At 51.4% G+C, this 11,998-nt stretch overlaps 4 protein-coding genes across 4 annotated transcripts; 3 read left to right on the top strand and 1 right to left on the bottom strand.

Annotated features, from left to right (window-relative positions):
- The first annotated feature begins 387 nt into the window (after positions 1–387).
- Positions 388–1,957, top strand: PV05_03432 (uncharacterized protein). Its single transcript, XM_013464072.1, has one exon. The coding sequence runs from the start codon at positions 491–493 to the stop codon at positions 1,856–1,858; it is 1,368 nt and encodes a 455-aa protein (XP_013319526.1). The 5' UTR covers positions 388–490; the 3' UTR covers positions 1,859–1,957.
- A 3,231-nt stretch (positions 1,958–5,188) lies between these two features.
- PV05_03431 (uncharacterized protein) lies at positions 5,189–5,896 on the top strand (the record flags this gene model as incomplete). The annotated part of the gene is made up of 1 exon (XM_013464071.1): positions 5,189–5,896. The coding sequence occupies one exon, from the start codon at positions 5,189–5,191 to the stop codon at positions 5,894–5,896; it is 708 nt and encodes a 235-aa protein (XP_013319525.1).
- Positions 5,897–7,188: 1,292 nt separating this feature from the next.
- On the top strand, positions 7,189–7,395 carry PV05_03430 (uncharacterized protein; the record flags this gene model as incomplete). The annotated part of the gene is made up of 1 exon (XM_013464070.1): positions 7,189–7,395. One exon carries the CDS (start codon positions 7,189–7,191, stop codon positions 7,393–7,395), a length of 207 nt encoding a protein of 68 aa, XP_013319524.1.
- Positions 7,396–9,341: 1,946 nt separating this feature from the next.
- On the bottom strand, positions 9,342–11,348 carry PV05_03429 (uncharacterized protein). The gene is made up of 2 exons (XM_013464069.1): positions 10,736–11,348; positions 9,342–10,672 (listed from the first exon to the last, which is right to left on the bottom strand). Exons 1-2 carry the CDS (start codon positions 10,890–10,892, stop codon positions 9,384–9,386), a joined length of 1,446 nt encoding a protein of 481 aa, XP_013319523.1. The 5' UTR covers positions 10,893–11,348; the 3' UTR covers positions 9,342–9,383.
- Positions 11,349–11,998: the final 650 nt, after the last annotated feature.

The raw sequence follows: 11,998 nt of genomic DNA, 5'->3' as shown, positions 1-11,998 counted from the left end.
ACTCCGACCATACAATGCTACCGAGTATGTATCGCCGAAGCCTTGACCACAATCTGGCTTGGCCGTTCAACTTAGATCTTCTTCTTGATTCACACAAAGCCTCTACCACTTGTGATGCTAACGGTCACCGCAAGCATGCACCGAGGCTCGATCATGCACTGAGCAGCTGACACGGGAGGGCACCACCACAAGTCACCCTTCCGTTCCAAATTGGAATTTCCTGCTGTGTTCTTTGTAATTGTGATGGTGGATTCAATTGGAATGTGCCGTTTGCGGAAAAAGCCATCCCTATGCTCTCCCTTTGTCGGGACGATCAAATCTTCACTCAATCTCCCTTATGAATAGGTTGAAATCCCTCGACGATCTGTCTTCTTCTTCCACCACCACCTCTCAAGGCGCTGAAGTTTCTCGCTCTCTTTTTCCTCGTTTAACAAGCTCCAACGATTTCCCTCGTGTGCGCGCCTCCTTCTGCGGACACGAATCAATCGCGATGATTGATTATTATGGCACCGGCAACCCGCCTGTCGAGCACGACTATACCCATCCAGAACGCCACTACAAAGGCCTCATCCGTTATGGCGACCACGGCAACACCCTTAATGACCCGTCAAAATGGCGTCTAAACACTGATTGGGGGGAGCCTCCGATCGAGCTATGCTGGGCTTGTGGTTGGAGCACAGATGAGCAGTCTTCGTCTTATTCACCACGGATCCACATCATGCATACCAGGCGCAATATGGGATTGTGGTCCCTGGGATCCAAGTGGCTGCTTTGCGATCGGCCCAACGACGAGACCATGGGGAATAACTACATGACCTGGGAATTTCTCCGGAAGCACGAAGAAGATCACAACATCCCACTGGTAAAGGAGATGCGAGTCTTGACCGAGCCCGATGATCCCATACAATTCACAGTGATCTCTCGGGCTCAGGGCGTGCTGCTTTCCTCGGTTTGGGAATCGTTGACTGCCCAACAGAAGTCTAGCTACGCTGATCAGTTGGTGGACATTCTCAAGCAACTGCGGCAGTTCACAGCCTCTCGTCCCCAAAAGGTCAACGGGGATCGGCTTTACGATAGTGTGCTGGACCCGTGTAGCAAGCGTGTGGCACCCACATGTCACAAAGTTGAGTTTACAGCCGATGAATGGCTGGAGAACATGTCGGAAGAAATCCGTTGCGGGATAGCTGCGCTCCACGAGACCACAGACCCAGAATTGGTTGAAGAGAAATTCCGGGAAATCAAAGACAACTTCCCGAGCGGAGGGCCATATGTCTTGACTCATGGAGATCTGAACTTCACCAACATTATCGTCAAGGATGACAAAATCGAAGCAATCATCGACTGGGAATATGCTGGCTATCTTCCGTGGTGGGCCGAGAAATTCATGAATCGCCGGGACGCCCCTGGAGAGAGCGTCGAACTGTTCAATCTCGTCTGGCCCAGAGTCCATCCGGACTTGAGCGACAGCTCGGATCGCTGGGCTCGGCTGGTCAAACAGTTGTCCCCGGTCGTAGAAGCCATCCGGAGAACTAGGATATTGCACGAGCGGACCGTGGATAATTGGTTCCGTCCCGCCTTTTGTGAATGCAAGCCTTACGGTGGCGAAATCCATTCATTTGCCATCGGAGGTCCGTGGAAACATAGGGTGATTGATTGGAGAAACGACGAATACTCTGGCCTTGTCAATATCACGCTCCACAAGGGAGAGAAGAAACTGGACTGGGATGAAAGGGACGAGCTATTAAGGAAGGAGAAGGAAATCGCAGAGAAGGAGAAGGAAATTGCAGAGAAAGAGAAGGAAATTGCAGAGAAGGAGAGGCAACGCGAAACTTCACACTTCACAATGATGGAGTTTTAGCATTGAACAGCAGATGAAGAGAAGGATGATCTGCGGGAGTGTGACTCTCTTCCCTTTCAATAGTTATCTTGTTCCATCACGCTTTCCCCTGCTCCCGGTGAGCATCACCCACCCCTGGATTCCCTTACTCTTGCTCCGATGATGGTAATGTCCAGCTCTGTGTTTCGTAGTTTACATCTCGTGCTAGGATAGAACCCCTATATAACAAGTCAGAATTGGAAATAATCAAAGTGAAAATACTTGGACGATCATGCTTACCAGACACCATATCATCATCACTCAAAATCTCGTGCACGGTGGATTGAAAAAGTCGCTTCAATCTGCCCTGGTTATTGGTCCAGTGGAAGTTGTGTTTCTCGGTCCGGTCTTTATCTTTCAAGTGGATGGAAACCTGCCATGGCTGATTGGATTCTGAACAAGCATGACTCTTTTGTTGTCATTCCCCACGAAGATAGCAGCCCTCTGAAGGTGGTCCAAGCCGAAGAATGCGTCGTTGAATCGGGCGGCGCTGATTCTCTTGCCGCGGGGAGCACATGAGCCGAACGCAAATAAGTCCCAGGTAAGGCGAACCCCTGCATCGTTTCGCGTTGGTAAAGTGAATGCCTCGCAGTATTCACATTCTTCTTGCCGCGAGAGGTTGTTGTGTTTGCAGAATAGACAGCTGTTGGGGGATTCTTGAGCCACTGTCTTTGAAAATGACAGGCGTATTTTCTTTCGTGTTGTTCTGTTTCCAAGTAACAAAAGCGTCCTGAAGATGTTGATGGTGTGGTATTCGACTCAAGTGAACGGGAAATTTGTCAAAATTTACGTCGCTCTGTTCTTCTGCTCTCTTCTTGTACTCTCTTGATGTCGAGCAGGGACTGTCTTCAACACGGTTTTTCTCTTTGTCCCATCTTATTTATCCTCCCTTCCGTTCTCTTTGAAGTAGGGTGGTTGTGTGCTTTCTTTGATGGCCCACTTGGTGAGGATACTCAGCGAAACATATGAGCTCAGCCCGGAGGAAACATAGATTGCAACATGGTCTCAAGTAGAACAGAGGAGACTTACGTTCAAAGGGTGGTTGCTAAGACACCATGAAGTCAATGGCAGTCCGAACGAACCAAGTTGACAAAGGAGAATTGAGCAAAACAACGGCAACGAGACTGCCATATCAGCGACACTGGGAAACAAAGCTGAAGGAGGGTATTTGGAATGTCAGCCTTCCGCGACCAAAAGGAGGCAGGCCGAGATCAACGACAAAGATGGAACTCCCACAGTGACATGCCAATGTCTCCAAAAGGGTAGACCAATGTCTCAATGAGAGTGCCCGGAGGGTGTCAAGTAGCGTTGGCTGAGCTTGCTTGCGGGCTTTGTTCTTCCCTGAGGGGTTTATCCTAGGTGTTAGACAATTGTTCTTCTTCCAGCTCTCCGCATCAGAGCACAGAAAAACATGTTTCTCAACGGCATCTGACCACCCCATGTTGTGCTGTCCTGCCTGCCGCTCCTATAGTTGACATTGTGTCTTTACTTTGCTCATCAAGAAAATTGTGGCTGAGTGTGGAATTATCGGCGGTGGACTGAATCTGAAATACAGGGTCCGGTAACTCGTTCATCAGCCGCCAATTTCCAGGTAGGAGAGGCAGTGTTTATTGTCCGGATGTGCAGATTGAACACCCTCGGGCTCTGATCGTGAGGTTTCATGATTTTGGTCGGAACCACCCTTGAAGGCAGGCTCAGGATCCATCTGCATCTCTTCTGGACGACTCTTATGTAGCATGGCATCACGTCATTGTTCAAACCGCGGCGAGTGCTTGGGGACCATGGATACTCAGGGAGAACCACGATTCTAGAAGGATTGCTAGAAGGGCAAGGTTTTCGGCATCGAAAGAGGATGAGGTGGACGCTTCGTTCAGGTCAAGAATGACATTTGGCCAAATCGGTGCCGATGACGATACTGTAGATCCCTCGATGACAAGCTGTCAAATACGAACGGGACATCGCATACGGGAAGAAGCGAAAGCTTGATCAGAGTTGATCGCAATTAACAATGGAGATTGCGGCTGCAACAAATGTTCTCGTCACCCACTTGTATGGTGTGGATGCCCGGCCATTGTTGGAGGCCTCTGCCCCTGCTCTCGTTGAGGGTGAGGCCAGTTGACAGAAACAAGAGGAATCAGCCATCATAAAAGAAAAGCTGGGACGCTTCCTTCCCGCCCATAGCTACTTCGGTTGCCGCTCCGTCGCTGGAAGGTGGATTTTATTCGACAACCCCCCTTGAGGGCGTACCTGGTTCGCGGGTGGTGACTCCACGCATCGTTCGTGTCGACTGTGGTGCTGTCCGGATGCTAGGCGGAATCTTAGTAGTCGTTGCGTAGGTATAGTAAGACTTTTCGAAGGTAGATTTAAGAAGAGCCGACTATAAGAAGTTTAGTTCCGAACCGAGAGCCGATTCATTTACCTATAGGCGCCGGACTCCCTGGCGCTGTTCAATGCATTCAGCTTGAAGTTTCGTACCATTGTCTCGTGGTTCCCTGCTGGACAATGTCAGTGTATCACTTCAAGAACTCCTTCGGCGAAGATTCTTCAAGCGCTCGAATATATACCTCGCCTCACGGTAGCAAACTCTACGAAGCGTAGATGATCCAGTCAGGTTTGGTCCACGGCATATCTAAAGCAGCAATGGTTTCAGTATCGCCACCCTATTCGGTGCCCACGGAGTCCGAAAGGGTTCTGCGAGACGTAATCCTTAACCATCCTGGCCACAACGATCTTCTTGGAAAGCTCAATGCCACAAATATCTCGACCTCATAAAGTTCAGCGGCCACAATGAGCCCCGGATGGCAATCAACTGGCGCCTCGCAGAAAGTATTGGCTCGCTCAAAGGACTGGAGGCCCTCCTCCTCCATCATTTACTTGTGCAGAAGTATGGGATTGCGCCTCAAGAATTCACATCGATACCCATCATGCACAACTATTCCTTATGTCGGCCATCATTTGCGAGGTGAATCCAAAAGATAAGCGTGGGCCCATCCAACCAACGGAGCTGAGAGAGCTTTCCAGAGCTCATGCAAGCTACTTTCCCAGCTGGGATGCATGAACAGGTATTGTCAAACTATCGCAAGTCGGTGACGAATATTTACAAAGCTCGTGACGGCCGCTGTTTCCACTTACATGCCAGTTTGAACCCAGATCCGTCGCTCCAAGCTATCGGACTGCCCCGAGACATGCCGGAACTCGATACGGTGGAGCTATCGTGGGAGCCGTTTTTTCGCAAAGATAGCAGAGAAAGATGCAGTGGAGTGGGATCAGATATCGAATGAGGACGCCAAGCAAGCAGCCACAGTCTGCTGGATGACCGAAGAGTATGCAAATACTGCCCAGGGGAAGGCCACGGAGCATATTGGCCTGTACCAGATTCAGCCATACCTGGATCCCTTGCTACGGTCTGGGTGGTGGAACAGCATGGAGACCACATCAGTCCGGCATCCACTGGCAGGCTTAAAGATCGTCGACTTCACAAGAATCGTTGCCGGGCCTTCGATCAGCCGCAGCCTCGCTGAGCTCGGTGCAAGTGTAATGCGCGTGACGGGCCCACACATTGCCGACTTTTCTGGCCTACATCCTGACTTGAAGTGGGGCAAATGGAACTGTCACCTTGACTTGTGGAAGACCGAGGGTAAGATTAAGTTGAGGGATCCTCTATGGGAGGCTGATGTCGTTGTCAACGGCTATAGGCCTTTCGTACTGGATAAGCACGGCGCCGCCTACGAGGATGTGTTCCAGATCGGCAAAGAACAAGGTCGAGGATTCATCTACGTTCGTGAAAATTGCTACGGCTGGGCTGGGCCACGGTCTAGACGCAGCGGATGGCAGCTGATCAGCGACGCATGCTCTGGAGTGTCAATGGGTTTCGGGCGTGCCATGGGCAACGAGGAAGCCGTCACTCCAGTGCTGCCTAATCCCGACTATTGTACAGGGGTTGCAGGCTGCTGCGCAGTCCTACAAGCCCATGTGCTTCAAGCAAAATATGGAGGCTCGTATCTCATCGACGCAGCTTGAACTATTACAATCGTTGGCTGGCCCAGCGCGTTGGAGAGTACCCTTGAGACGCCTGGAAAGAGGTCTGGACTTGCAACGGCCGTCAAGTCTTCCGGAACCATCACAGCATGAATTATACGCTCCCACGTTACATGAAGATGTTTCAACGCAAGGGTTTGTTCGACCTCAATTTCTTCGAAGTCCGAACATCGGGCGAGCTGGGTGGACTGAAGCTACGACTTCCCAAACCGGTCCTGCGATTTCCCTCAGGAGCCGTTTGAGCTGGGCTACAATGTTGGGACACGGGGAAACGGAGTTGACGAGCCCCGATGGCCAGAAGATTTGAGCACGGAGGTAGTCGGATCATGACTGACCAACGTCTGCATGTAACCACGATTGTATCCGCATCGCGACGATGGCGTAACTCACAGTAGTTACACTGTTGTTTTGGAAATCTTGTAGCAAGCACTTGGAAGGTGAACTCCTAGTTCTGACCTCGAGGCACGCCACAGTTAGGTCCAACGCAGCAAGCCGGTCCACCTGTCCGCCAGTTGCCGAGCAAGCAGGTGCTGATCGAACGCCTCCTTAGGCACAGCCGAGATACTAGCCGCCTACAAATAGGACGAAATTTCCCATCATATCGTATCGTGTTGCCAATCCACTCAATATAGCGTTCTCAGACATTCCCACCGTCCAATGTATCTATGATACTATCTAGCGAGAGTACTCTGCCTGTGATATAAGCCTACTCTATACACACGTTGTTCTTCACATCCACGTGGCTTACTGAGACCAGATTTCTAACGCTTTTCTGAAACTAAATATCTAGGCTGCAGGGTTTCTGCCAGGTCTAGGTACAATCCACGTTCTGACAGCGCATCCGAGCTAATCTTAGTTCTTAGCACCCTTACATGGTGTGACACGCAAGCCTTGTGGAATTGTTGCCCCAGTGAGTACCGGGGTCTTGGTGCCGAAGCTCGTGGACCGATGCATCATGCTTCCCACTCACATTGCCATACGTCTCGAATATCCCCACGGGCCAGAACTGGACTGAGTATCCACCTCCGGGCACGATCGTCTTAGTACAGCAGCCTGAGGAGCATATCTCTGCGATACTTGGGGATATCATAGTCACCCGATCGCAAAGGCGTCGAGTATTTGTTGTCGTGGCTGACGGCAGGCTACGAAACATCAAATCCTGCAGGGAAGTCTGCGACGAAGGGTCATTTCAAGTTTGGTCCGCAGGTATCTCTGCTGCGCCGCCGTCGTTAGACGCGCGCCCGTGAGTGCAGGACATTCCACTCCAGGTTGCGATGTGGGTCAAACCTGGTGACATTCTATGTGCCGACGAGGAAGACGGAGCCATTGTGGTGATACCCCAACAAAGACTGCGAGCTGTGGTTGATTTGCTGCCCATTCTCAAGAGTGCAAGTGATGGCGTCCTGGAAGATGTGCGGAACGGTCTCAGCTTGCCGGAGGCGGTGCAGCGACATCCAGATTTCTACAGCAACTACAAATGAGGTATCACCATGCATTGCAGATAACCATGTTGTTTGATGAATGACAGGACTGTAATTTGTACGCAGACGCGGCCATAGCTTCTTCGCCTTGGAACAGGGTACTTGGTCAGGCTGGAACACCTACAAGTCTCACTGTGACAGACAGGTTCGGCGCAGGAAGGTCGGCCCTAGTTGGGCCGTGATATAGTGAGAATGAGTTTCGGCGCCGACATCTATGCTGCCGTCTAAGGAGCCCACGATTTGTCAGTCACAATGGTCCACAATCTGTCACCTGTGCGGAAGCCGGCGGAGTTCCACTAAACTAAATAGCTCCAATCGAACAACTACTCTAGGAGATAAGCGTGGATCCCACAACAGCAGCTCGTGAAACTGACCTTCCCTCCGGACGAGGAACTGCTGGCAGGCATCGGTGACACTTGCACGGCATGGCTTACGACGAATCTTTTGACCGAAGCACAGGTTCGCACACTTTGATGACGGCGTTGAAAGCACGAGTTGCCTGTTGTCGTCCCTACTTTGGTGACTAAGCATGTTGATTGAATAACGAGGCTGCATGGTTCGCGACAAGATCCCCGCGACGTCATTCTCCACTCCCCATGGGGAAGGTCTAGCGGCGAGCCCAACTGTCAATACACTACTAGTATGCTCTAGCGTCTTGGCATGATTTTGGCTGCAACTGCGAGTCAACCACGCTCACGGCGGATGTGTGAAAGACAATGCCTGACCGTACACCACTATGCACCTGCTACACGGTTCTGCAGACTTTCTCAGGCACCAGTGCCTACTACGACAGCGCAACACTGCCAGAGACCTCCTCATGACCGCCCCATCCGCATTTCCCTTCGATTTCTTTGCTCTTCCGCCCTTATGTTCGTCCTGGAAGAAGCCAAGTGAGAAAGCGGCGACAATCCTCACCAGAGCCTGCTGATCTGGAGCAGGAGCCGGCAACAAAGAAGCACAAACCCTCCTGCACAGATCCGTACACAACCTGGCCATCATGCTCCCGGCTTCTTCTAGGACACTCTATCCAAAGTTTATCTAAGCCGCAGTGCCCTCGGTGAGTGTGACCGTAGGCACGCTCAAGAGGCGTATCAGCGGTATTACAGATCCGCCCCGAAGGTGGAATATCCGCAAGGGCGAGCTGGCCAGAGACTCAAGACATTTGCTCGGCATGGTGGTCCTGACTTATCACACCTTCGAGGAGTAAGTCCTTTGATATTCGAATGGATGCAACGAAGACTAATTGCGGACCGATAGTTTGCGAGCTTACCACCTCTCCTCACAGACACTATGAGTGATCTCTCGGACGCTTCTAAGGCAGGTCTCGCTCAGCCACGACATCGAGCTTAGTCGTTGACAAAAGGATGAGAGACTTCCACGAGAAGAGAGTCAATGGTTACCCACCTTCCAACTGCGAAGATGGGCAGAATTTGCTGGGTGCAACGTAAGTGTCTTCCAAGCGGATGCTCCATGAGGATGACTTGGGATGGTGTATCGAGTATCAGGGGAGGTCCATTTTTGTGCTGGATTCTCGATGGAACCCCTGCGAGAAGAATGGACAACAAGGCCTGTACTGCGGGCGGCTCAATGTGCTCATATATAAATCCGCAAGTACGTCTGCAAGGACTGGTCTTCGAAGCATGGAATAAGGCTGCTGGAAGGAAGGCGTGGCTGGCGTTGGTGAGATCGGCTTTATTTTGGGATCGTTTCGCGCAACATGTCGAGATGTTTTCTGTTCTTGACTGAACCACACATGAGTGAGGGCAGAGTCTGCTTGGTATGATGCCGCAACTGGCGCGACCTGATCGATGCCGGTGTTCGGTGGAAAGGGGTTATGTTGCTGCTGTGTAGAATAAGACAGTTGCGAGCGCCCAAGCAGGTCAGTCACAAGTTCACAACCGAGATTGACCGCTATGCATCTGGAAAAGTTGGAAGGTGTTACCGCTGACCAGATGGCTATGTTTTCAAGTACTCGGACAATTCTAAGTCTAAGCCCCTATCTTCTTCGCCACTGTTCCCAGACGCTCCACCACTGATTCCAGAAACGGTCCTGCACCCCAACGCAACACATTATCCACCGAAACCATAAACTCCTCCACACCCTCCAACAACACACCATTACAAATCTGCAGAAGCCTCATGTTGAATGTGCGCACACCATCTTCGATGAGGGTGTAGTGGGCCCAAAGCTCATGGTAGGGGCCTTCAGTGCAAATGGAGAAGAAGAGCGGCAGTTGATCCTTGAACGGCGAAGGTGGAACACCGAAACTTGTCGTTGAGCGCTTGACCAGCTCGTTCAGAGCAAGCTGTATCTTCAGCCCAGAGGCCCCGGCGACAGCAGCCTGGTTTTGTGCTTCGAAGACTTGTTTGCCGGTCGAGTAAGCTTTGCCCTCAACAACAGCAAATGGGAAGACAAGATCTGATGCGCGTTGCGCGGGAAATGCGATCAGCAGCGGTTCTGCAGGCCCGCCTTGCTGGCTTGGCACCGTGGTGCTCTCGAGCTTTTGAAGGAATTTCTTGACCTTGGTATTGCTGACATTCTGCGACGCGAGAGCGGCGAGGGCGGAGATGACGGCCGTTTTCTTGATGCCTATTGAGATGTTGGGACGAGGTGTTTTGATTAGGGAGGGGTCTTGAGCTTTCTTCGGGAGAGGCTGGGTGTCTATGGCATTGAAATCTACTAAGAAACTCAAATCGAGATCCGACTGCTGAGGAATCGGCTTCAGCTCCTCTCGCCAGTCGGCTTTTCCACAGAAAAGGATCTGGTCGGGGTTCATAGCTTCAAGTGCGCGGCGGAATAGCGAAACGAAGTCAGCTTCGCCAGCCCCAGCCTGAACTAGTTTCTTGCAGGCGTCGTAGAATTCTTTGGCAATGTTGCGGAGTTTAATGCGGCGATCGTTCGAGACTTCGGCTTTGACAATGCGGTCGATAGCGACCTGGATGTCGCCGGGCGCATCGGTGTGGATGTAGACTTCAGCGTCCTCAAGGTGCGTGTAGCGGTAATGGCCGTTGGTGTCAGAGGAGCGTTGAGATGGGATTGTCTCCGCTTCGGAAGATCCGGAGGGGCTTGACGAGGTTCGTTCGAGAATTGGAGCATTATTGGCTGCGGGATTTATTTCCCCGTTGAATATTCGCAAGTTGTGCTCAGAGAGCTGGTCTGTGGTGGGGAAGAGTCTTGCAGTTCGTTGTTGGTTCGTGGCTTGTTTCTCTTGTACTCGCAGGCTCTGTCGACATGTCTTGGAGCTTACTCTCGGGTTTTGCTGGCGGCCTTGGCTGGCTGCAATGCTGTCAGAGACCAAGCAATCAAGGAAGGAAGCAGTATGGAGTGAAAGGAACTGACCGCTGTCCTGGATTCTTCGACTCTTTCGCCGGGGCTCAGTCGTATCTTCGTCTTCGTCCTCGTCAGGATTATTCTGCTGCTGGCCACGTTTGTGGCGACTCTCTCTCGCTCCGCCCGTGTCTCGTTTTGCAATACCGGCTGCCATATCGACTGGCATAGAATGACTTGTAGGACGAGCCTATTTCACGGGGAGGATGTCAATGATACTGATGTTGATATTGATCGAGAGGACGTCAATGATATTGATGTTGATATTGATCGAGAGAATGTGGTTGAGCGGGTACTGTTTGTATTGCCATGGTAAATCCGGAATGCAACCCCCTTTGAGTGGAAGCCTGCGATCTTGTCAGCTAGTTTGCTGGCAGCCGCGTGATGCTTGTCCATGTCCGACAGGTCTGCTTGCTATTCCTCCTTGAAATTCAGGAAGATTGAGGGCCACATTTCCGGGGCAAACACTCCTGCAGCGAGAAGTGAATAATCACTTTCGGAATAACGAAGGCCCGCAAAATATCACTTGCGCCGTTGTTGGGCCATCGCCGCACCTTCCCCATTTAGATAGGTTGGCAGCCTACTTCGGTCTGTCTGACGCTCCTCTATACTTACACAACAATACCATGCATGTCAACGCCCACTTTACAACTCATTTCCTACATTTCCCTGTCCTTGACAACAGCGTCCGGTAATGGGGAGTTCCGGCCACGCAGCTGTCCACGAACGGAGTATCCTGATCGCAGACACTGACTGGACGACTATTTCATCACTCTCAATGAAATCTTGCAAAGCTCGATGCCATCGCAGCGCACTTCCCCTTCTTCCGGATCGAATGGACAGTCGCACTCGGCTGAGGTAGAATCGGGCATCACTACACCTGCGCTGAGCCCAAAGTCGCCAGAACTCGTGCTCTGAGTACTGGAGACGCTTTCAAGATCGTTCGCTGCGAACACTGCGTCAAAGGAAGGATGGAACACTTGTGTGTCGTCTCGAAGGCAGTCCAATGATTATTGAAGGTCAAGTCAGAAACGGATAGACAATATCCGAAGATACCTTGAGTCACCAGCAGAAAGCGCAGGAGCAGGGGTTCAGGACACGTCAAGCGCCGTCAATCAGAGGAGTATCAGTTTTGAATCTGTCAAAAGGGTTAAGGGGGCAAGTCTTCAAGTAGCCAAGCGTGTGAAGTAGCCAAGAGTGTGAAGTAGCCAAGAGTGTGAAGTAGCCAAGAGTGTGAAGTAGCCAAGAGTGTGAAGTAGCCAAGAGTGTGAAGTA

Source organism: Exophiala xenobiotica, assembly GCF_000835505.1.
Source record: "Exophiala xenobiotica strain CBS 118157 unplaced genomic scaffold supercont1.2, whole genome shotgun sequence".
In the NCBI taxonomy this organism is placed as follows: Eukaryota; Fungi; Ascomycota; class Eurotiomycetes; order Chaetothyriales; family Herpotrichiellaceae; genus Exophiala; species Exophiala xenobiotica.
The sequence above is the reverse complement of the archived record's forward strand: the minus strand, read 5'-3'. Positions and strand labels throughout refer to the sequence as shown.

What these genes read in the sequence shown, in the direction of transcription:
- PV05_03432 (XM_013464072.1), top strand. Translation starts at nt 491, where the DNA reads ATGATTGATTATTATGGCACCGGCAACCCGCCTGTCGAGCACGACTAT.
- PV05_03429 (XM_013464069.1), bottom strand. Translation starts at nt 10,892, where the DNA reads ATGCCAGTCGATATGGCAGCCGGTATTGCAAAACGAGACACGGGCGGA. An exon ending in TCGAAGAATCCAGGACAGCG is followed by an intron (nt 10,673 to 10,735) that starts GTCAGTTCCTTT and finishes ACAGCATTGCAG; the next exon opens with CCAGCCAAGGCCGCCAGCAA.